Below are 25,221 nucleotides of genomic sequence, written 5' to 3'. Positions count from 1 at the left end.
TATATTTGTGAAAGATTTGGGTGTAATGGGGTGTATTTGTGAATGATTTGGGTGTATTTGGGTATCCCTGTCAGACGCTTAGTGTAGACGGCTAGTAGTGCAAAGGTAGCCATGATAGTTTAAAATCAGTTGCAGTTAAGTAAATAATGCAACACATGCGCATTAAAACACGGGGAAACCCAACGGAAAAACCTAACGTAAAGTTTGCGAATCTGTGTCAAAATAACGCTCACTATTCTATCAACAACGAAACCATCAGTAGCATTTTAATAGTCTTTATCAGAGATGTATATGTGTTATATATGTCTCTGATCAAATGTATGGTGAGGTTATTGATTACAAGATCGTCGACTGTGAAAAGAAAATGAATTTACCAGCAGCCAGATATACGCATTAAGCTGGTAAGTATACTCATAATGACCAGAGACCTGTCGCTGTAAACACAGATCCCTGGATAGAGGATAGAAACCCAAGAAATTTTAATTTAGTACAGTGGACAACGTATCTGGTATTTATCTGAGAATTTGGTGAGTGGAGGGCGGGGGGGGGGTGTACTACTTGGATTGGGGACATATTCTCATTAACTGGACTTGCTGAACACCAGACTAGTAGCAGAGACATTGAAATAAATAAAGTTGCATTGGTGCCCACATACATTGAGAGACTCGGGAATAATACTTAATGTTACTTTCACAAGCGTCGCTGTAACCGCAGGAAACTGGATGTAATGTGTAGATTACACATAGTTTAGCTAGTTTTATATCAGTTCCGGATATTACGGATTCTTCGTCTCCGTAATTCAGCCATTACACACCGCGCCTTAATTTCTTGTAGTATTATGGGAGAGTCGGGTTTTGTATAAACATGTGAAACAACCCTTGTTGTTATACTGCTCATATCTTAGCGGGGAATACACCATACTTGATGACAAGTGACTTTGTTGAGGTCAGCTTTTGTAAGAATTTGCTGTAGCATATTTGTTAGCTAGGGAGGGCTATTTACATGTTTACATATACATGTAGCTTGATCAATTGAGTTTAAGTCTAGTAAGCTAGAGGTCTTAGGTTTTAAATCTTTCCAGATACACTAAAATGAAAAATAACCCCTGCTACATATAAATGGTACAGTGGCAAGTTCATGTACCTTGATATCTTGTAGAAACAACAGAATTAACACATGCTGAACTGATGTTTGTGACAGGAATAAAACTACAGAAAATTCAACCCTAAAGTCATTTTAGTTTGTGATAGAATATTTACTTTCCTATTAAGTTTTAAAAAAACAGTATTCCACAACTTTTACATTTCTGTCCAATACCCCTCAAATTTAGAATCCTGATACAACCTAGTCCAATCCAAGTTTAATCCACTCCTCAACAAGATTCACCTTCTGTGGATACAAAATTTGAAATAGGGGATTGTCAAAAAATCAAAATCTGTTAAAATGAGATAACCCATTGATGCAAGTTAAAAAGTCTTCAATTAATGTGGTGTATTTATTCATTAAATATTGATGATGGGGGCCTTGTTCTTGTTTGATATACATTTCCAATTTTGTTTTTGTTTCCAATGGACAAATGTGAATGCATTTATGTTATCACTTTTGCAACTTGATTGAAGAAGATGCAGTATGGATTTCAGTATTGTTATTTAAAAGTGTGGACAGTTACTGTAGTCTGAGAGTTAAAGGATTGAAAACTCAACTGTAGAACTATTTCACCATGACTACTTGTGTTGTATATATATCAGGTAATCATCTGCAGCATACTTTATATACTCATGTACCTTTGTATACATTTCAGATTTTTTGGTTTCATGTGAATGGCTGTAGTAACCAGGTTGTGTCTTTCAGTAACCCTGCTACTGGTAATGTTATTTATACCATACAACAATATGTATACAGGTGAACATGTAACACACATAAAAAAAACATGCAGCATTGCATACAGGGAAATTGATTACTTACAGAAGAACAACAGAATATGTACATGAACATATGTACATATTGGAAAATGTTTTATAGAAATTATATCGCTACATGGAAAATTTATTTACATACAGGAACAATAGATTACATACAGGAAAACACCTTACATAAACAGTATGTTAGCTACAGGAAATACATATTACATATAGAAAGTAGATGTTACATACAAGAAATATATGTTACATACGAGAAATATATTTTACATACAGGAAGTACATATAACATATAGAAAGTAGATTTTACATACAAGAAGTATATGTTACATACAAGAACATATTACATACAAGAAGTACATGTTACATACAAGAAGTACATGTTACATACAGGAAGTACATATTACATACAGGAAGTGGATGTTACATACAGGGAAACCAGATAACATACATATACATTTACATCTTCATTCTTACGAAACATGTACCTACTGATCATCGTTAATATATTTACAGATACCATATTAATATACATTTTCATACTTACTGTACTTACAGACACCACTTCAAAATATATCTTCATACTTACTGTACTTACAGACACCACTTCAAAATATATCTTCATACTTACTATACTTACAGACACCACCTCAAAATATATCTTCATACTTACTGTACTTACAGATACCACCTCAAAATATATCTTCATACTTACTATACTTACAGATACCACCTCAAAATATATCTTCATACTTACTGTACTTACAGACATCACTTCAAAATATATCTCCATACTTACTATACTTACAGATACCACCTCAAAATATATCTTCATACTTACTGTACTTACAGACACCACTTCAAAATATATCTCCATACTTACTGTACTTACAGACACCACTTCAAAATATATCTTCATACTTACTATACTTACAGATACCACCTCAAAATATATCTTCATACTTACTTTACTTACAGATACCACCTCAAAATACATCTCCATACTTATTTTACTCACTAGCAGCTAAAAGATTAGTTTCTTGACTGTTTTGTTTGTATAAGCATGGGCACAAAAGTTCAAGGTTGAGTTTGCACCTGCTTAAAACAACAAGCTTCAGAAAGGTGTTATATAACAGCAGAGTCTCCTTTTGACAAGTTCATTCTTCTAAAAAAATATATTTTAAACCTCTTTTTTGCAAGTGTTGTAAGAAGTCATATTATTTCACCATTAATCTGTCTGCAAGATTTCTCCATAGAACTGGAAGGCAGCAACCAAGTAGATATATTTTGTCCTTTATGTTGATGATTTAGTAATTCAATACTGTAGGGTATTTTGTTTGATAAAGATCACAACAGTTTCGTTTCCATTCACTGCACTCAGTTGTTATAAGTGATTAAAGAACCAATAAGTATTGTTTTGACTAAGTACTCGTTGTTCTTTTTCTCAGGGGATACATTTTGTTGTTGGTGAAAAATATTCAGATTACCTGTTGTCAGGAGAGACAGGAAAATTGTAAGTAAATTTAGTACACTGTAATATCTTTCCAGTGTTAAATGTCTACAGTAATTAGTTACAGTATCATTCTCCATATGTATGAAGATTTACATTTCTTTATCAAAAGTGCTTAGTTAATTTGGTAATTAGAAAAGTTGGCATATAGTTGTACCATTATCATATATATCTACATCACTTTGGCAAATTTTAACATAAAAAAATGTATGTGCAGTATTTATCTCCCTTGATAACATTAATCACTTACTTGTTTTTAGTATCTTTAAAACATCAAGTGAAGACGAACAACTGTGTCACATTTGTCCGGATGATGTTTATGGCCAATGTGGAGTAGGTGGTATCAACTTGGCCTGTAAAGAACAAAATGAAATCAACAAAACCTCAACACAATATCCCTGGTGTAACTGTGGTCCAATTGTAGGTAAGGGACTAGCTCCTGTACACATTTTCTGTCTCCCTGATTCTCCTTATCACAAGGATTTGTCTCACCAACAAACCTCAATGTTTTGGAGAAATATCATCTGTATCACAAATGTGTCCTTATACTATACCTGAAAGTGTGTGTCATAATTAGAATGTCTGTACATTACTTGAATGTCTGTATCTCACTTGAATGTCTGTACCTCACTTGAATGTCTGTACCTCACTTGAATGTCTGTGTCTCACTTGAATGTCTGTGTCTCACTTGAATGTCTGTACGTCACTTCAATGTCTGTACCTCACATGGATGTCTGTACCTCACTTGAATGTCTGTACCTCACTTGAATGTCTGTGTCTCACTTGAATGTCTGTATTTCACTTGAATGTCTGTGTCTCACTTGAATGTCTGTGTCTCACTGGAATGTCTGTGTCTCACTTGAATGTCTGTACCTCACTTGAATGTCTGTACCTCACATGAATGTCTGTACCTCACTTGAATGTCTGTACTTCACTTGAATGTCTGTGTCTCACATGAATGTCTGTACCTCACTTGAATGTCTGTAATCTCACTTGAATATCAGTATCACATGTGAATGTCTGTATAACACCTGAATGTCTGTGTCACACCTGAATATCAGTATAATAATTGATTGTCAGTGTCAAATTGAAATGTCTATATCACACCTGAATGTCTGTGTCACACCTGATTGTTTGTATGACACCTGAATGTCTGTATGACACCTGAATGTATGAATCACACCTGAATGTCAGCATCAAACCTGAATGTCTTTGTCATACTTGAGTGTCTGTATAATACTTGTTTCTGTATAATACATAAATGTCTCTATAATACTTGTTTCTGTATAATACTTGTTTCTGTATAATACATAAATGTCTGTATAATATGTATAATACCTGAATGTCTGTATAATACCTGAATGTCTGTATAATACTTAAATGTATATGTCACACCTGAAAGTCTGTGTCACATTCAGTGTCTGCAAAATACCTGAATGTCTGTATAATATGTATAATACCTGAATGTCTGTATAATACATGAATGTCTGTATCACACCTGAATGTCTGTATAACACATGAATGTCTGTATAAAACATGAATGTCTGTATAATACATGAATGTCTGTATAATACATGAATGTCTGTATCACACCTGAATGTCTGTATCACACCTGAATGTCTGTTACACCTGAATGTCTGTATCACACCTGGATTTCTGTATCTCACTTTAACATCTGTATCACACCTTAATGTCTGTGTAACACCTGAATATTTGCATCACACCTGGATTTCTGTATCTTACTTGAACATCAGTATCACACCTTAATGTCTGTGTAACACCTGGATGTCTGTATCTCACCTGAATGTCTGTATCACACCTGTATGTCTGTCACACCTGAATGTCTGTATCACACCTGAATGTCTGTATCTCACTTTAACATCTGTATCACACTTTAATGTCTGTGTAACACCTGAATATTATATATTGGCTGAAAGAGTAATAAAATATGAAACTTTTCCTGTATGTATAGGTTGTAACTCACTGCCAGAATATGACAATGGAAGGTACAGGTGTTGGCCGTTTGGAAAAGTTACTGGATCTGTGTACCAGACATGTGTACCTGAGTGTGTGGCTGGGTTCATTCTGTCCAAGGGTAACCAGCTGAGATGTGGGGAGAACAAACAGTGGAATGAGACTGTGGTGCCACCTATATGTATACAAGACAGTAATGTTTTACTCTATATACATCATGATTTAACAGCTTCACTATCAATATCAGTGTCTTTTCATACTAAAGACAATGGAGAGGAATAGAAAGTGTTGTGGTATAGTCAGGATAATATCAAATCATCTATCACTATAATTCATCTTTAATGCAGCCATTATTTTTCTCACTAATTCATCCTTCACTTCACTACTTCCACTAATCCAGTCATTACTACTTCCACTAATCCAGTCATCACTACTCCCACTAATCCAGTCATCACTACTCCCACTAATCCAGCCATCACTACTCCCACAAATCCAGTCATCACTACTCCCACTAATCCAGTCATCACTACTCCCACTAATCCAGTCATTACTACTCCCACTAATCCAGCCATCACTACTCCCACTAATCCAGCCATCACTACTCCCACTAATCCAGTCATTACTACTCCCACTAATCCAGCCATCACTACTCCAACTAATCCAGCCATCACTACTCCCACTAATCCAGCCATCACTACTCCCACTAATCCAGTCATCACTAATCCAGCCATCACTATTCCCACTAATCCAGCCATCACTACTCCCACTAATCCAGCCATCACTACTCCCACTAATCCAGCCATCACTACTCCCACTAATCCAGCCATCACTACTCCCACTAATCCAGTCATCACTACTCCCACTAATCCAGTCATCACTACTCCCACTAATCCAGCCATCACTACTCCCACTAATCCAGTCATCACTACTCCCACTAATCCAGCCATCACTACTCCCACTAATACAGCCATCACTACTCCCACTAATCCAGTCATCACTACTCCCACTAATCCAGCCATCACTACTCCCACTAATCCAGCCATCACTACAACCACTAATCCAGTCATCAAAGGTGACATATCTAATGTGATATTGATATCTAATGTTTTTAATTTTCTTTGTCATCAGCTCCAAAGTTAGTAGTGACACTTCCCCCTATAAGGAACCAATCAGCTTCAATACGTTTACCACCTAGCAGTGGTGTGCAACCAGAAAATGGAACAGATCAGCACAGAGACTCAGATGTGTTAAATCCAGGTAACATGATTAATTTCTAAAACTGAAATGACATAGTTTCATGGAAGAAAAACTTGAAAATGATATATGCCTTATTGTCCTCACTAAAGCTTTTTTTAAAGATTTCACAACATCTGAATGAGAATCAATGGACAATTGTGAAGCCGCTATGTTAAATCATTACTGATGTCATTTTTTACAATTCTTTACTTACACTGATTATATCTGACTGTTGGTGTAGTTTGGGTTTTCAAAAATCTTCCTTGAAAAGGTAGTCTGACATTTTCTGACTTAGACTCACCAAGATTTACAGGGCAGATTTCACTGAATTTGCAAGTTCAAGGTCTCCATAGACAACAAAGAAAATACAGTCATGTTAAATGGAATCAGATCATAATTCAAAGACAAAGGTGATGAAACAAGGGCAAAATATGAACAAAAGAATGATTTGCATGGTCTGTCTGAGTAAGTAGGGTTCCAATGGAGAGCAAGGTAACCACCAATGGAACCACCATATATACTAAGGAACATTAAATATGCTCAGCTTCATATCACACAAAGAAATGTCTTAATTCTTGATGATATCGTTATGAAAAGCACAAAACTTACCTATAATCTTCATCATCTATAGAAATCCTGTGTTTGTCTGTCAGTTGCTGACAACTTGCAATGAAATTATGATACTGGGAAAAAGCCTTAGAATAGTGAATCAACGGTGACTTGTAAATATCATAGGTTTGGGGTGCAGAGTTGTTGCTATCCAGAAATAGAAAATTCAGAATAGGGAAACAGTGTGCTAGAAAGTTGTCTTTGATGGTTTCGTTGTAGGTGGTAAGCAGCTGATGTAGCGCAGTTCATGTAATTGATTTCCAATTCTGAAGAGTGTATAAGATGAACATAGACAGTAAATATCTTGTTATTTAAAGATATCATCAATATATCTGAAAGTGAAATTGAAGGACTTTGCAAGGTCTTTGTGACCTATTTTGCTCTATGAAAAATTCATATGAAAACATAAAAGAGTATGAGAGGGGCAATTAGTTCTCATATTACGCCAAAGTCTGTTGGAAGATCTTAAACCAAACTCGACGAAGATATTGAATTTGAAATTTGATCGTTTTGATGATCTCATCCTTGGTATCTTTTTCTTCATTGATTTTTTCGCTAAGTACATTTTAGTATAATTCACAACCAAACATAATCAAGGATTTTGATATCAGATCTAGCACTTTGATAGAAATTTTGAAACAGAATGCTAAGCTTTTAGAGCCACATGAAAGGGGTTAGTTATTGTCAATTTTTTGTCAATGAGGAAATTACAATGACAATGAGCAATGTCTGTTTAAAAGGTACTTGGATACTGGATCTTTAAACTTAATTTAAGGATTGCTCATAGTTCAAACGGTTTATAGGTCATTGTAAAAGGCATCGTAGCATCATTTACAAAAAAGTTTGCTGTGAGTACAGATTGTCTCGGATAAAACAGTTGACACCAAACTTCCGTTCCAAAAATTGTTTAAAACTTTTCATCATCTGATATTTTTAACTGGCATGAGATTGGGATTTTGTACATGTGTGAACAGTCAAATTCTATACATTCATCATTCAAATATGATGTAGACCTCGTGGTTTCTGTGTCTGTGATTACATCTCATTTGAAGAGATGTCAGAAGGAACCTCTTTGCACACTAACTTTGGTTCAAAACTTTTCCTTTAAATGAAGTGTATAAAGCCATTATGTGTCCGTAATGTTGTAATGTTGACACAGTTCACTTCAGAACAAAAACCATTCCTACGTAGTTTGTCATTTTGTTTCACCAACATACATTAAACCACGTACTAATATCATGGTGAAGGTTATATCAGGCTCATTTCTCCATACTAACCTAAGTTTGATTATCTTTTTTTGCCTTATTTTCAGATTTGATTGTGATATTAGCTGTAGTGATCGCTTGCGTGGTTGTATTTGTGATTGGGTTACTACTAAACAAGTTTAAGAAGAGATTGTGTTGTTGTCCAAGAGGAAGAACGTACACAGGCAGAGGTAAACATTTAATATGCTGTTACTTATAACTGGTAAATATACAATACACTGCTCACTAATTACAGATAGATATACAATACACTGCTCACTAATTACAGATAGATATACAATACATTACAGATAGATATACAATACACTGCTCACTAATTACAGATAGATATACAATACACTGCTCACTAATTACAGATAGATATACAATACACTGCTCTCTAATTACAGATAGATATACAATACACTGCTCACTAATTACAGATAGATATACAATACACTGCTCACTAATTACAGATAGATATACAATACACTGCTCACTAATTACAGATAGATATACAATACACTGCTCACTAATTACAGATAAATATACAATACACTGCTCACTAATTACAGATAGATATACAATACACTGCTCACGAATTACAGATAGATATACAATACACTGCTCATTATTACAGATATATATACAATACACTGCTCACTAATTACAGATATATATACAATACACTGCTCACTAATTACAGATAAATATACAATACACTGCTCACTAATTACAGATAGATATACAATACACTGCTCTCTAATTACAGATAGATATACAATACACTTCTCTCTAATTACAGATAGATATACAATACACTGCTCACTAATTACAGATAGATATACAATACACTGCTCTCTAATTACAGATAGATATACAATACACTGCTCTCTAATTACAGATAGATATACAATACACTGCTCTCTAATTACAGATAGATATACAATACACTGCTCACTAATTACAGATATATATACAATACACTGCTCTCTAATTACAGAAAGATATACAATACACTGCTCTCTAATTACAGATAGATATACAATACACTGCTCTCTAATTACAGATAGATATACAATACACTGCTCTCTAATTACAGATAGATATACAATACACTGCTCTCTAATTACAGATAGATATACAATACACTGCTCTCTAATTACAGATAGATATACAATACACTGCTCACTAATTACAGATAGATATACAATACACTGCTCTCTAATTACAGATAGATATACAATACACTGCTCACTAATTACAGATAGATATACAATACACTGCTCACTAATTACAGATAGATATAAAATACACTGCTCTCTAATTACAGATAGATATACAATACACTGCTCACTAATTACAGATAGATATACAATACACTGCTCACTAATTACAGATAGATATAAAATACACTGCTCTCTAATTACAGATAGATATACAATACACTGCTCACTAATTACAGATAGATATACAATACACTGCTCATTATTACAGATATATATACAATACACAGCTCACTAATTACAGATAGATATACAATACACTGCTCACTAATTACAGATAGATATACAATACACTGCTCTCTAATTACAGATAGATATACAATACACTGCTCTCTAATTACTGATAGATATACATTACACTGCTCTCTAATTACAGATAGATATACAATACACTGCTCACTAATTACAGATAAATATACAATACACTGCTCACTAATTACAGATAGATATACAATACACTGCTCACTAATTACAGAAAGATATACAATACACTGCTCACTAAATACAGATAAATATACAATACACTGCTCACTAATTACAGAAAGATATACAATACACTGCTCTCTAATTACAGATAGATATACAATACACTGCTCACTAATTACAGATAGATATACAATACACTGCTCACTAATTACAGATAGATATACAATACACTGCTCTCTAATTACAGATAGATATACAATACACTGCTCACTAATTACAGATAGATATACAATACACTGCTCACTAATTACAGATAGATATACAATACACTGCTCTCTAATTACAGATAGATATACAATACACTGCTCTCTAATTACAGATAGATATACAATACACTGCTCACTAATTACAGATAGATATACAATACACTGCTCTCTAATTACAGATAGATATACAATACACTGCTCACTAATTACAGATAGATATACAATACACTGCTCCCTAATTACAGATAGATATACAATACACTGCTCTCTAATTACAGATAGATATACAATACACTGCTCACTAATTACAGATAGATATACAATACACTGCTCTCTAATTACAGATAGATATACAATACACTGCTCACTAATTACAGATAGATATACAATACACTGCTCTCTAATTACAGATAGATATACAATACACTGCTCTCTAATTACAGATAGATATACAATACACTGCTCACTAATTACAGATAGATATACAATACACTGCTCTCTAATTACAGATAGATATACAATACACTGCTCTCTAATTACAGATAGATATACAATACACTGCTCTCTAATTACAGATAGATATACAATACACTGCTCACTAATTACAGATAGATATACAATACACTGCTCTCTAATTACAGATAGATATACAATACACTGCTCACTAATTACAGATAAATATACAATACACTGCTCACTAATTACAGATAGATATACAATACACTGCTCACGAATTACAGATAGATATACAATACACTGCTCATTATTACAGATATATATACAATACACTGCTCACTAATTACAGATATATATACAATACACTGCTCACTAATTACAGATAAATATACAATACACTGCTCACTAATTACAGATAGATATACAATACACTGCTCTCTAATTACAGATAGATATACAATACACTGCTCTCTAATTACAGATAGATATACAATACACTGCTCACTAATTACAGATAGATATACAATACACTGCTCTCTAATTACAGATAGATATACAATACACTGCTCTCTAATTACAGATAGATATACAATACACTGCTATCTAATTACAGATAGATATACAATACACTGCTCACTAATTACAGATAGATATACAATACACTGCTCTCTAATTACAGATAGATATACAATACACTGCTCTCTAATTACAGATAGATATACAATACACTGCTCACTAATTACAGATATATATACAATACACTGCTCTCTAATTACAGAAAGATATACAATACACTGCTCTCTAATTACAGATAGATATACAATACACTGCTCTCTAATTACAGATAGATATACAATACACTGCTCACTAATTACAGATAGATATACAATACACTGCTCTCTAATTACAGATAGATATACAATACACTGCTCACTAATTACAGATAAATATACAATACACTGCTCACTAATTACAGATAGATATACAATACACTGCTCACGAATTACAGATAGATATACAATACACTGCTCATTATTACAGATATATATACAATACACTGCTCACTAATTACAGATATATATACAATACACTGCTCACTAATTACAGATAAATATACAATACACTGCTCACTAATTACAGATAGATATACAATACACTGCTCTCTAATTACAGATAGATATACAATACACTGCTCTCTAATTACAGATAGATATACAATACACTGCTCACTAATTACAGATAGATATACAATACACTGCTCTCTAATTACAGATAGATATACAATACACTGCTCTCTAATTACAGATAGATATACAATACACTGCTCTCTAATTACAGATAGATATACAATACACTGCTCACTAATTACAGATAGATATACAATACACTGCTCTCTAATTACAGATAGATATACAATACACTGCTCTCTAATTACAGATAGATATACAATACACTGCTCACTAATTACAGATATATATACAATACACTGCTCTCTAATTACAGAAAGATATACAATACACTGCTCTCTAATTACAGATAGATATACAATACACTGCTCTCTAATTACAGATAGATATACAATACACTGCTCTCTAATTACAGATAGATATACAATACACTGCTCACTAATTACAGATAGATATACAATACACTGCTCACTAATTACAGATAGAATTACACTGCTCTCTAATTACAGATAGATATACAATACACTGCTCATTATTACAGATATATATACAATACACAGCTCACTAATTACAGATAGATATACAATACACTGCTCACTAATTACAGATAGATATACAATACACTGCTCTCTAATTACAGATAGATATACAATACACTGCTCTCTAATTACTGATAGATATACATTACACTGCTCTCTAATTACAGATAGATATACAATACACTGCTCACTAATTACAGATAAATATACAATACACTGCTCACTAATTACAGATAGATATACAATACACTGCTCACTAATTACAGAAAGATATACAATACACTGCTCACTAAATACAGATAAATATACAATACACTGCTCACTACTTACAGAAAGATATACAATACACTGCTCTCTAATTACAGATAGATATACAATACACTGCTCACTAATTACAGATAGATATACAATACACTGCTCACTAATTACAGATAGATATACAATACACTGCTCTCTAATTACAGATAGATATACAATACACTGCTCACTAATTACAGATAGATATACAATACACAGCTCACTAATTACAGATAGATATACAATACACTGCTCTCTAATTACAGATAGATATACAATACACTGCTCTCTAATTACAGATAGATATACAATACACTGCTCACTAATTACAGATAGATATACAATACACTGCTCTCTAATTACTGATAGATATACAATACACTGCTCTCTAATTACAGATAGATATACAATACACTGCTCACTAATTACAGATAGATATACAATACACTGCTCTCTAATTACAGATAGATATACAATACACTGCTCACTAATTACAGATAGATATACAATACACTGCTCTCTAATTACAGATAGATATACAATACACTGCTCTCTAATTACAGATAGATATACAATACACTGCTCTCTAATTACAGATAGATATACAATACACTGCTCACTAATTACAGATAGATATACAATACACTGCTCTCTAATTACAGATAGATATACAATACACTGCTCACTAATTACAGATAGATATACAATACACTGCTCACTAATTACAGATAGATATACAATACACTGCTCTCTAATTACAGATAGATATACAATACACTGCTCTCTAATTACAGATATATATACAATACACTGCTCTCTAATTACAGATAGGTATACAATACACTGCTCACTAATTACAGATATATATACAATACACTGCTCATTAATTACAGATATATATACAATACACTGCTCTCTAATTACAGATAGGTATACAATACACTGCTCTCTAATTACAGATAGATATACAATACACTGCTCTCTAATTACAGATAGATATACAATACACTGCTCACTAATTACAGATAGATATACAATACACTGCTCACTAAATACAGATAAATATACAATACACTGCTCTCTAATTACAGATATATATACAATACACTGCTCTCTAATTACAGATAGATATACAATACACTGCTCACTAATTACAAGGCAATAATAAATACATACATTGTTATCTTGTTACAAGTTTATATTTAATACAATACTTATTAATTACATGCACATATTAGATACATGATAATCAGAAGATTTTGTCACATAACAACTATGTACAGAATATTTATTATTTACAATGAGATTTTATTTTTCTCTACCTGTCTCACTGTAAATGAACAATGTGTACATGTGTGATACAAATGAACAGGTCCAATACAATTACAATGGTACACTGTTTAAATAAACAGATTTTATTTGTATAAAGTCTACATGCAGTATATATGGTAATTTAGAAATAGTTAAGAAAACAATATCTTGACAGTGTGATTGATCAACATTTAAGAAAATTTTCAAACAAAGTGATAAACCCAAAGTTCAAATGACCGTGGCTGTTAATGAGATGATAAACATAGCAAAAATCAAATGTTACGCTGTGAATTATGTGTCTGATAGGACTTTGTTTCTCCTTCAGTAATCAGTGTTTTATCAAATGCTGCATTTACAGGGGAACCTCCTGAAAGTATTGTTGTTGTGACTTCTACAGATCCTTCTTCACATGGAAGTTATGAAGATATCCCTGAGGAAAAACATTCCCTTCTTTCAGTAACCACTGAAACACGTGATGTGATTGAAGTAAAAGAGAAAAAAGAAAATTCTGAAAGTTCTGGTTTAGGTATAAAGAGTTTAAATACTTGTAGTTAATTAGTACCTTACAAATTGACAATAACTGTAAATAGCAGAGAGCATTTACAATACCAGGGATCAAACCTGGGTTGTCTGACTTAAAAGTCTGATGTTCTACAGATTGAGCTAAAGAGAAGATTAGTATATTGTGATTAGTGTTTTCCAGTAAATAACTCATCCTTGAATTTTGAGGGTTACAGGAATACTGGTGAGGGTGCCTAATTACATCCTAGATGTTAGAATCATGGCTTGCGGTTAATAAGATCTCGAGAATAAGAGGGAGGATCAGCTCAATATGGCTTGTAAATAGTACTTAATATAGTCTCTGGCAAATTATTTGAGATAAGTAATGACCTGTATTTCTCTTTTAAAGAGCTAAAGTATACTAATATCTTAATTCTGTTTCAATATATTTGATGGACACTCTTGTAACTTCACAATTTTTAAACATTTAAAAGGCGAGTGATACAGGTCTATGGAACCTCATGATTTTACATCCAGTCCCTTGAAGATAGCAAATATTTTTTGACTTCTTGCGGATACCTGCCATATATCATATCATTTGCATAACTGTGGTGCTATTTCACCTCCTAGTTAAGCTGTACAAACTAACAAATTTCTTATAAACAAAAATGGAACAGAAAATGGAACTATTCCTAGATTTTGAAATACTCTAATATGTTAACTGTCCTACTTTTTGACTTCGGTTTTGAAAATAGAGTCCACCCATTTCACCCAAAATTACTCTAAATTATCCTGATTGTCCTTCCTTGGCCAAGAAAAAAATATGGCAGGTATGAAGAAACTTAGAAGTCTGGTAGATTTTAATGCTGAAGTCAACTCATGTAAAACCAAATCTACAGGTAAATATTTCAATCATCAAGGGGCACATTAATTCAGTTTCTCCAAAAATAGATTTAGATCAATTATGAAGCACATTTGTTAAGTGCATGTACATCTTTGATTTGGATGTTAATTGTTGACTAATGTTTATTTCCAGCTGTTTGAAAATTAGTGTTTTAGGATGTTGTTCTATATCAATATAAATATTCCTGTGTGAAATTGTTCATTTACATACATGTGAGTTCATAGTTAACTATTAAATATTTTGGTTCTGAAATATAGCCAATCATGTAAGTCAATGGTTGACAATGGTTGACAATGGTTTATGGTTAACCAAGATCTGCAACATTGCCTTTCATGGTTCACCGTGGCCTTACATGATTGACCATAAAAACCATGGTAACCATAGTCACATCTGATAGAAGTAGTTGAATGAAGTCAGTATGATGTCATATTTCCTGATTTTCTTGTTTCCATGGGAATGGATAAGAATAAATACTTTATCTAATTTTTTATGAAAATTACAGGGTCTGCAGGAAGTCACTTGGAAGATGGATATACAATCTATCCTCACTTGCCAAGTGGTCCAATTTCTTTACCAAGGAGTTGGGTCTCTAGTCCAGACATGGCAGTCGCTGAAGGTAGATCAGTTCTGGGAAATGTGTGATCTGTATGAAAAAAATGAATTTTGGTTTCAGGTTGTACAGTACACATGCATTATGATTTATTAGTGTAACTTTGAGCTGTTATGATGGATTTTCAGGTCAATGAAATTTACTGTAATTCACTCTTGTTTCCATAGTAACAATGACCTCCCCATCTGTACCAATAAATCTTCTCATTTACCAGTGGTCCAAGAATCTCTGTTCCCAATTTCTTGACAGTTTATGTAAGCCAGGTATGGCAGTAGCAGGCCATAGAACTGTTATAGGGAATCTGATATCATTTGAGACATTAGCCTTTTACAGAAAGGATTAGGGCGGAGAAACTGTGTCACTTATATGCAGTTTTATTCAAATTATCTGTATAAACACTCAGTGTAACTAATTCTGTTAAGGAAGGCATTATTTAAAAGTATCCTTAGTCTTCTTCTGATTGGCCTCACCTCATTAGGTTTATAATGAACAATGTCACATGACATTTAATTACCCTAATTAACCATGGAGTTGGATCAGTTGCAATCAATACAATGCACACGAAGTGGTTGTTTGATTTCTCAAGAATGGTCGTCGGGACCTGGGCTATTTAACATGGATCAAGTTTCATGTTTCTGAATGAAGCAGAGAATTTTATGAGATATTGATTGAGTGTAGAAATATTTGCTTGTTATTAGATTTCATGCAAACTTTTATGACCAGGAATAAAGCAAAATGAAATCCTCATCTATACTGTTTGGTGATTCTGACCAAAAGCATGAAAAGTAACTAACCACATGTGATAAAAATTCATCACAGAAAATCTATGTCATCTATTTGAATGTTGAATCATAACAGGGAAGTGAGAGACAGGATTAATACTCTTGTACTTTAACATTGTACAAACCTTGTACACTTAATACAAGTACCTGTGTTAATGAATAACTTTTACTGTTTGTATAGAACAAGACCAGCAGCACAGCATCCCAAAAAGTGGTTCTCGTTTGTCAGATTCAGAACTGTGTTTACAATCTGCTGAATGTTTGACGGACTTGAATGAACTTCATACATTGGGTAGGTTCCCATGCATGATTTTTTTTAACTTCCAAAAATCACTTGTACAACATATCTTTGTTTTCACATGCTGTCAATTTTTTCTGAATGGTTCAAGTCAAACCTTTCTAAGTTGTCTGTTTGTTAAATATCATTGTGATTTGGTATATATTTATTTGAAGCAACTAAAAGTTGAAAAAGAAAAAAAAGAGCCCTGAGAAGAAATTTCTGGACTATATTTTGGTTCTGTTTGTACATTTGTATAAAGATATGTTTGTCAGTCAATGTTTCTAATATTCACAACCCACACGGTTTTCAGGTTCAAGACGTGGTCCTGTTGGTTGTGATTCCTTGGATACACCTGCTGTTAGTCAGGCAGGACAAGATGATTCTGAATTTCTCTTCACTCAACAAGCTGTGTTGTGTAATTCAAATGGAAAGCACTGTGAAGACCAAGACAGTAATCAAATACAAACCAATTCTGCAGAATCTCCTCCAGTACCTCCTCCTGTGACAAGTCAAGCCTCACCTGTTCCATTGATGGGAGAAGATGACCTTCTCCAAAGAGGTGGTCACCAGCGAAGGGAGACAACTGATCCTTATCGCACTGGTGGTCACTATCAGCATGAAGCTTCTGCAGACCTCCAGAGATGTGATGTATCAGTAATTGGTAAATACCTTCTGAAAGCATACTGTGCAACATGAATACTTGTTGATATTTTTATTGTTTTGATCTGTTTTTAAGTCATGACCTAAAGCCATTGTGTTTTTTGTCTGGTCATGTGAAGTAAACCATCAGTAAACTCTTCCTTTAAAATACTACTCCTGTTTAAATCCTGTATGGACTTCAACTGAATTAGCTCTGAAACCTCATTAGCAAGGGCAATTGTAAATTGTAGAGGGTTGTCCTCAGATCCAATAAAGCGCAGGGATTTTTTTGACAAATGTAGGAAAAATTATGATATAACTTTCCTTATAGATACACATTCCATTAAAAAGGTTGAAAACTTATGGAAAATAGAATGGGGATATGAGGCATGGTTTAGTTCATATGTATCAAACAGTAGAGGGGTAGCAATCTTGTTTAAAAATTCTTTCGGATTCTCTTTGTTGTCCAGGAAAGAAGATGCAAATGGTAATTTTTTAATGGTAAATATTCATTTAACCTCATGCGATTGGAACTTAACTCTAGTAGCAGTATATGGACCAAACAGCACAGATGTAAACTTTTATCATCAACTCTCTCACCACCTTGAATTTTGTGAAAATACGTCATTCATTATAGGTGGGGATTGGAATGCACCACAGAATTATTGTAAAGATATTGTAATCAATCAAGGTAAATTATAGATATTGGGGATTCTTTTGATCTTGTAGATATCTGGTGAGAGCAGCATCAAGATGTAAATTTTTATACTTGGGATGGTCCAAATAGGAAACAAGCAAGACTAGACTATTATCTGGTATCCTCTGATTTAATCTCTGCTGTAACAAAAAGTGACATAGGCATAAGCTATAGATCAGACCACAGTCCAATATCAATAGTGTTAGAATTTATTAAACGAAAAAGGGGAAAGGGAACATGGAAGTTTAATAATAGTTTGCTGAGAGATCCAGACTATACAGATTTAGTAAAGGGGTAATGTATAAATGAAGTAGTTAATCAATATGCAGAAAATCCTGAGGTAGAAAACAAAGATTTGTTGACATTTAGTATCAGTGACTCTTTATTATGGGAAACCATGAAATTTACTCTTAGGGGAAAAACTACTGCTTATACAGCACAGAAAAAAAGAGAAAGGGAAGAAAAACAGAAACCAGATTAGAAACACTACAAAAAGCAAAATATAGACAGCTAGAACTTATTGAAGAGGTAGAGAATGACCTAAAACTACTGTGGGAGAGGAAAATAAATGGTATTATTTTAAGGGCAAAATCAAGGTGGAAAGTAGAAGGTGAAAAAAGTTCCAAATATTTTTGTAATCTGGAGAAGAGACATTTTCAGGAAAAACTAATTCCGAAACTTATAAAAGATAATGGACAAGAGATGATTGATTTAGAAGAGATTACTCAAGAACAGAAACATTACTACGAAAAATTATATACAAAAAATACCGCAGAAGGAAATCAGCATATTTTTTTGATGATACAAATCCATTCATAAAAAAATTGTCTGTTGCAGAAATTGACGAATTAGAAGGTAAATTAGAATACAGAGAGTGTCTCTTCTCAGTAAAAGGTATGAAGAACAATAAATCGCCTGGTATTGATGGATACACTGTAGAGTTCTATATCTTTTTCTGGCCAGATATTCATTATTTTTTTATACGGTCTTTAAACCAGGCACATATAGGTGGTCAATTTTCAATTTCACAACGACGTGGTATAATTACATGTATCCCTAAGGAAGGAAAGTCTAAGTTGTATATGAAAAATTGGAGGCCCATAACTCTTTTAAATGTAGATTATAAAATTGCATCATCTGTTATTTCGAATAGGATAAAGAAAGTTTTAGATACTCTTATTAGTGATACACAGAAAGGCTTTATAAAAGGTAGATATATAGGAGAGTGCACTAGATTGGTTGCAGACATAATAGAAAATACTGGAAAAAGAAATATTCCAGGACTTCTTTTATTGATCGACTTTGAAAAAGCTTTTGATTCTTTAGATTTTGGTTTTATTTTTCAATCTTTACATTTTTATGGTTTTGGGCCTTCAATTATTAAATGGATTAAAGCTCTGTATAAAAACAGTTCTTGTTGTATTTTAAACAATGGGCATTGTTCAGAATTTTTTGATGTACAGCATGGGGTAAGGCAGGGCGACCCTTTGAGTCCCTATATATTTATTTTATGTGTAGAACTACTAAGTTCAGCTTTAAAAATTAATCCAGATATAAACGGCATTAGTATTAACAACTCAGAATATTTAATAAACCAATTTGCAGAAGATACATCTTTTACACTCTCAGATGATCCAGTGTCCCTTGAAACAACATTAAATATTTTGGAAGATTTTGGAAAAGTATCAAGACTTAAAATAAATTTTGAAAAAACTCGGGCAATCTGCTGATTAAAATAAAAATTATACAACTATACTTTAAGTTACCAACTTGATAAACAGATATATGCACATGTTTTTTTGTGTGAAAATATAGTATATTACTAAGTACATGTGTATACAAATTTATATCATTATGTGTAAGTTGTATAGTACAGTATACTATTACAAAGTATGTGTGTATACAAATTTATATCATTAAGTGTTAGTTGTACAGTACAGTATGCTACTAAAATGTATGTGTGTACACAAATTTGGATCATTGTGAGGTGAGATTGTATAGTTGTATGTGATTATGGAGAAAAACTTCAATAAAAAAAAAAAAGTTATCTGTTTGTTAAATATCATTGTGGTTTGGTATGTATTTATTTGCAGCAACTAAAAGTTGAAAAAGAAAAAAAAGAGCCCTGAGAAGAAATTTCTGGACTATATTTTGGTTCTGTTTGTACATTTGTATAAAGATATGTTTGTCAGTCAATGTTTCTAATATTTACAACCCACACGGTTTTCAGGTTCAAGACGTGGTCCTGTTGGTTGTGACTCCTTGGATACACCTGCTGTTAGTCAGGCAGGACAAGATGATTCTGAATTTCTCTTCACTCAACAAGCTGTGTTGTGTAATTCAAATGGAAAGCACTGTGAAGACCAAGACAGTAATCAAATACAAACCAATTCTGCAGAATCTCCTCCAGTACCTCCTCCTGTGACAAGTCAAGCCTCACCTGTACCATTGATAGGAGAAGGTGACCTTCTCCAAAGAGGTGGTCACCAGCAAAGGGAGACAACTGATCCTTATCGCACTGGTGGTCACCATCAGCATGAAGCTTCTGCAGACCTCCAGAGATGTGATGTACCAGTAATTGGTAAATACCTTCTGAAAGCATACTGTGCAACATGAATACTTGTTGATATTTTTATTGTTTTGATCTGTTTTTAAGTCATGACCTAAAGCCATTGTGTTTTTTGTCTGGTCATGTGAAGTAAACCATCAGTAAACTCTTCCTTTAAAATACTACTCCTGTTTAAATCCTGTATGGACTTCAACTGAATTAGCTCTGAAACCTCCTTAGCACAGGGCAATACTTTCTTAAATTTAGAATGTTGATTCCATCTCTGGAACTGAGTGTTGGGGTAACTAGTTTTTAGGTCACAATTCCCAAAGGACTAAGTGGGCTTCTGGCGTACCATGATGTCTGACGTTTGTATAAACCATGGGTCTCAGCTCCTTTGGTATAAGGGGTGATCCCAACAGGGGAAAGAGCGCAAATTCTTTAGTTCTTCACTGGAGAGTATATATTTACATTTTATCTATATTTGAGCATGCAAAATCTCTCGCATTAAATTTTTGAAAAGGTATAAGGCAAGTATGCTCTTATTTTGTGGTTCTAATAGAAATAACAAATGTACAGTATCAAGGTTGATAAGAGGAGTTTGGCCTTGACCTATCAAATGAACATCATAATATTTTGGCAATTTATAGGTAAAAATTTTGCTTCCAATAATAGCATGATGTTTTCTTTTACAGAACCTGGTGAATGTATGACATTTTGTGACTTCAGAAATGAACGGAATGCTCTAGAGTTCTTTTCAAGCTTAGATACAATATTGGTAGCAGATCCTTGTCAAACACAAAACTGGTTGGGAGTTTCCTGTTGGATTTTGCACCAATACAATATAGAACACTTGCCTGAGTGTCTTACAGGATTGAAGTAAGTAATAACAATACTAATCACTCACTGGTATTATGGCAAAGAACAGCCTTTTCGCTGTTCATTCATCTGACCTTTAGTCTATACCAGAATGTCAAGTATGTCTGTCGCTTTATAAAGATGACTTTATCACATAATCCCCCACTATCAATGTCATAATACCTATTGTTTTCATTATAATGTGTGTAACATGAACTAGTAAAATGTGATTTACTAAAGATTCCCATTGTTGCCAATGTGATGTCATACCTTTGGCATGTCAGCTGCATTGTGATATCACCAAAGAAATATTAATTAAGAGTGAGAACATGTCAGATTTTGTCAATGTGATGCATTAGGCCAAATGGGCCTGAATCACTCACCTGTTCTGCAGACTTTGTCAGTTTATTAAGTCAATTCCCGTAAACTTGAAAGCCTGATCCCCAAGCATACAATTGTACAAATACCACTGTCTATTTGCTATTGAAAAGAAATTTTAAATTTTCAACAGATAAGATCACTGAGATCGTGAAAATGAGTCAGTTATTTAAACAAACTAAAGGTAGCCTTAAGCTTACACACCAGTATGCTTCTTGCCACTGTCAGTACCAAGTGCTATTTGGTTATAGAGAAGAAGTAATTTGAAGTTATTAACGTATTTGACCCTTTGACCTTAAAAGCTAGTAAAGGTCATTCCTTTGAATAAACTTGTTAGTCCTGTATTCCAGCAAGCAACAGGTCTACTATGCGTACTATGGGTCTTTTTGGTTATTGAGAGGAAGGTGTATGAAGAGCAGAAATACATTTGTTGGTAGCTCTTCTTCCCAGCATACTACAGGCTTAATATCATTACCTTGAACCTTTCAAATATTAGAAGTATTGACAAGTCATTTGAAGATTTCTACACATTTCACCCTAGTGACTATGAAAGCTGCTCAAGGACTTTGAATGAACTTGGTAAACCTTCATTTCATTATGCTTCAGGCTTGTATCAACACCAGGACTATTGAGCTAAAAATATTCTGTTTATAAATGTTGGTAAAAGAATCAAATTTATGTGATAAACAGAATATTACATTCATGTTTTTTTTCAAATATTGAAAGACTGACGTAGAAAATCTTATATTAGCTTCCATTCATAAGAAATTTGTTAAACTTATCACAATGCTTTTTATTTTACATTGCCAGAGGCTGAATAAAATGAAAAAAATATGAAACCTGTTTCATAAACCTCATATGAATGGACACCCATATAAGTTCTTCTGTGTCATTCTGTCTGTCTGTCTATCAGTCTGTCCATTACTTTGTTGGAGGTATGAAGGACTGTTTGTATAACTGTGTATATGTCCTTCATCAGGGGATAGAGGTTTGATTATATTAACTCTGTTTAAATTTTTCTTTGCAGAATGACCATGCAAAATCCACCTCCAGGAAATGCCTACTTTGCCTCTGTGATAAATAACTACTTTGTGAAGCTTGGTATTAAGTTGGGACAAGTGTTATATTTTTATACACAGAAATATCCTCATTACAAGATCAAACAGGTCTTTCAGCAGCACCATCCTAAGTGCCAATACTGTGAACAATTTTATGACAAGGTTTAATTAATATGATACATAGAATACCTTATTACTGGTCTGGTCCATCCCCAGGGATGAGATGTATACTGACCTCATCTGGTCCATCTCCAGGGATGAGATGTATACTGACCTCATCTGGTCCATCCCCAGGGATGAGATGTATACTGACCTCATCTGGTCCATCCCCAGGGAGATATCTCCAGGGTTGAGATGTATACTGGACACATCTGGTCCATCCCCAGGGGTGAGATGTATACTGGCCACATCTGGTCCATCCCCAGGGATGAGATGTATACTGACCTCATCTGGTCCATCCCCAGGGATGAGATGTATACTGACCTCATCTGGTCCATCCCCAGGGAGATGTATACTGGCCACATCTAGTCCATCCCTAGGGAGGAGTTGTATACTGGCCTCATCTAGTCCATCCCCAGGGGTGAGATGTATACTGGACACATCTGGTCCATCCCCAGGGATGAGACATATACTGGACACATCTGGTCCATCCCCAGGGATGAGACGTATACTGGACACATCTGGTCCATCCCCAGGGATGAGACGTATACTGGACACATTTAGTCCATCCCCATTGATGAGACGTATACTGGACACATCTAGGCCATCCCCAAGGATGAGACATTTACTGGTCACATCTGGTCCATCCCCAGGGGTGAGATGTATACTTGACACATCTAGGCCATCCCCAGGGATGAGATGTATACTGGACACATCTGATCCATCCCCAGGGGTGAGACGTATACTGGACACATCTAGGTCATCCCCAGGGATGAGACATTTACTGGACACATCTGGTCCATCCCCAGGGGTGAGATGTATACTTGACACATCTGGTCCATCCCCAGGGGTGAGACGTATACTGGACAACCTGGTCCATCCCCAGGGGTGAGATGTATACTTGACACATCTGATCCATCCCCAGGGGTGAGACGTATACTGGACACATCTGGTCCATCCCCAGGGGTGAGACGTATACTGGACACATCTGGTCCATCCCCAGGGGTGAGATGTATACTTGACACATCTGGTCCATCCCCAGGGGTGAGACGTATACTGGACACATCTAGACGTCTGTGAAGTTGATTCCCTATTCCTTATTCCATTATTTATTCGACGGTGCAGTTGATTACTTATTCCTTATTCAATTACCTAACGGGTATTCGAAATTTTCATTCCTAATTCAATACCTATTATTTATTCATTTAAAAAAATGATGAAATAACACAATAAATGTTTCTAAATAATTATTAAACATGCTCATTCTATTATTCCTCTTTTCTATTACCGTGTACATATTCAGTTCACTTTTCTTAATCCATTCCCTCATTTCTTATTTGATATTACCATTACTTATGAACAACAAAAAAATAGTTTTAAATGAATGAATAAACGTTTTAATTGCATTTTCCACCTATACAACATATGTAAAGTGTTCATTACTTATTCCAATCCTTCATTACTTATTCGATTTATTATCATTTATAAATAATGTAGATTAAATGGAAACTTTAGGAAATCTCGTCAGGTCATGTGAATACGGTCCA

The 25,221-nt window shown here is 34.0% G+C and overlaps 1 protein-coding gene across 2 annotated transcripts; it reads left to right on the top strand.

The window, feature by feature from the left end:
- Positions 1–257: 257 nt before the first annotated feature.
- Positions 258–23,698, top strand: LOC132550208 (uncharacterized). 2 transcript variants are annotated; one of them, XM_060214243.1, is made up of 14 exons: positions 258–401; positions 1,802–1,865; positions 3,368–3,432; positions 3,690–3,853; positions 5,402–5,596; positions 6,532–6,660; positions 8,561–8,683; positions 14,619–14,786; positions 16,168–16,281; positions 17,239–17,349; positions 17,648–17,998; positions 20,904–21,254; positions 21,917–22,100; positions 23,485–23,698. In XM_060214243.1, exons 2-14 carry the CDS (start codon positions 1,821–1,823, stop codon positions 23,681–23,683), a joined length of 2,199 nt encoding a protein of 732 aa, XP_060070226.1. In that variant the 5' UTR covers positions 258–401; positions 1,802–1,820; the 3' UTR covers positions 23,684–23,698. The 2 variants fall into 2 exon arrangements, with proteins under 2 accessions (XP_060070226.1, XP_060070227.1); XM_060214244.1 differs by lacking the exon at positions 17,648–17,998.
- Positions 23,699–25,221: the final 1,523 nt, after the last annotated feature.

This window comes from Ylistrum balloti, unplaced genomic scaffold (genome assembly GCF_031769215.1).
Source record: "Ylistrum balloti isolate Yb309-2 unplaced genomic scaffold, AGI_CSIRO_Ybal_v1 Utg370110, whole genome shotgun sequence".
Taxonomy (NCBI): Eukaryota; Metazoa; Mollusca; class Bivalvia; order Pectinida; family Pectinidae; genus Ylistrum; species Ylistrum balloti.
The sequence above is the reverse complement of the archived record's forward strand: the minus strand, read 5'-3'. Positions and strand labels throughout refer to the sequence as shown.

Excerpts from the sequence above, each read along its gene's own strand:
- LOC132550208 (XM_060214243.1), top strand. The coding sequence starts at position 1,821 with ATGGCTGTAGTAACCAGGTTGTGTCTTTCAGTAACCCTGCTACTG. Across the intron at positions 3,433-3,689 it reads TCAGGAGAGACAGGAAAATT|TATCTTTAAAACATCAAGTG; the intron begins GTAAGTAAATTT and ends ACTTGTTTTTAG. Across the intron at positions 22,101-23,484 it reads GAGTGTCTTACAGGATTGAA|AATGACCATGCAAAATCCAC; the intron begins GTAAGTAATAAC and ends TTTTCTTTGCAG.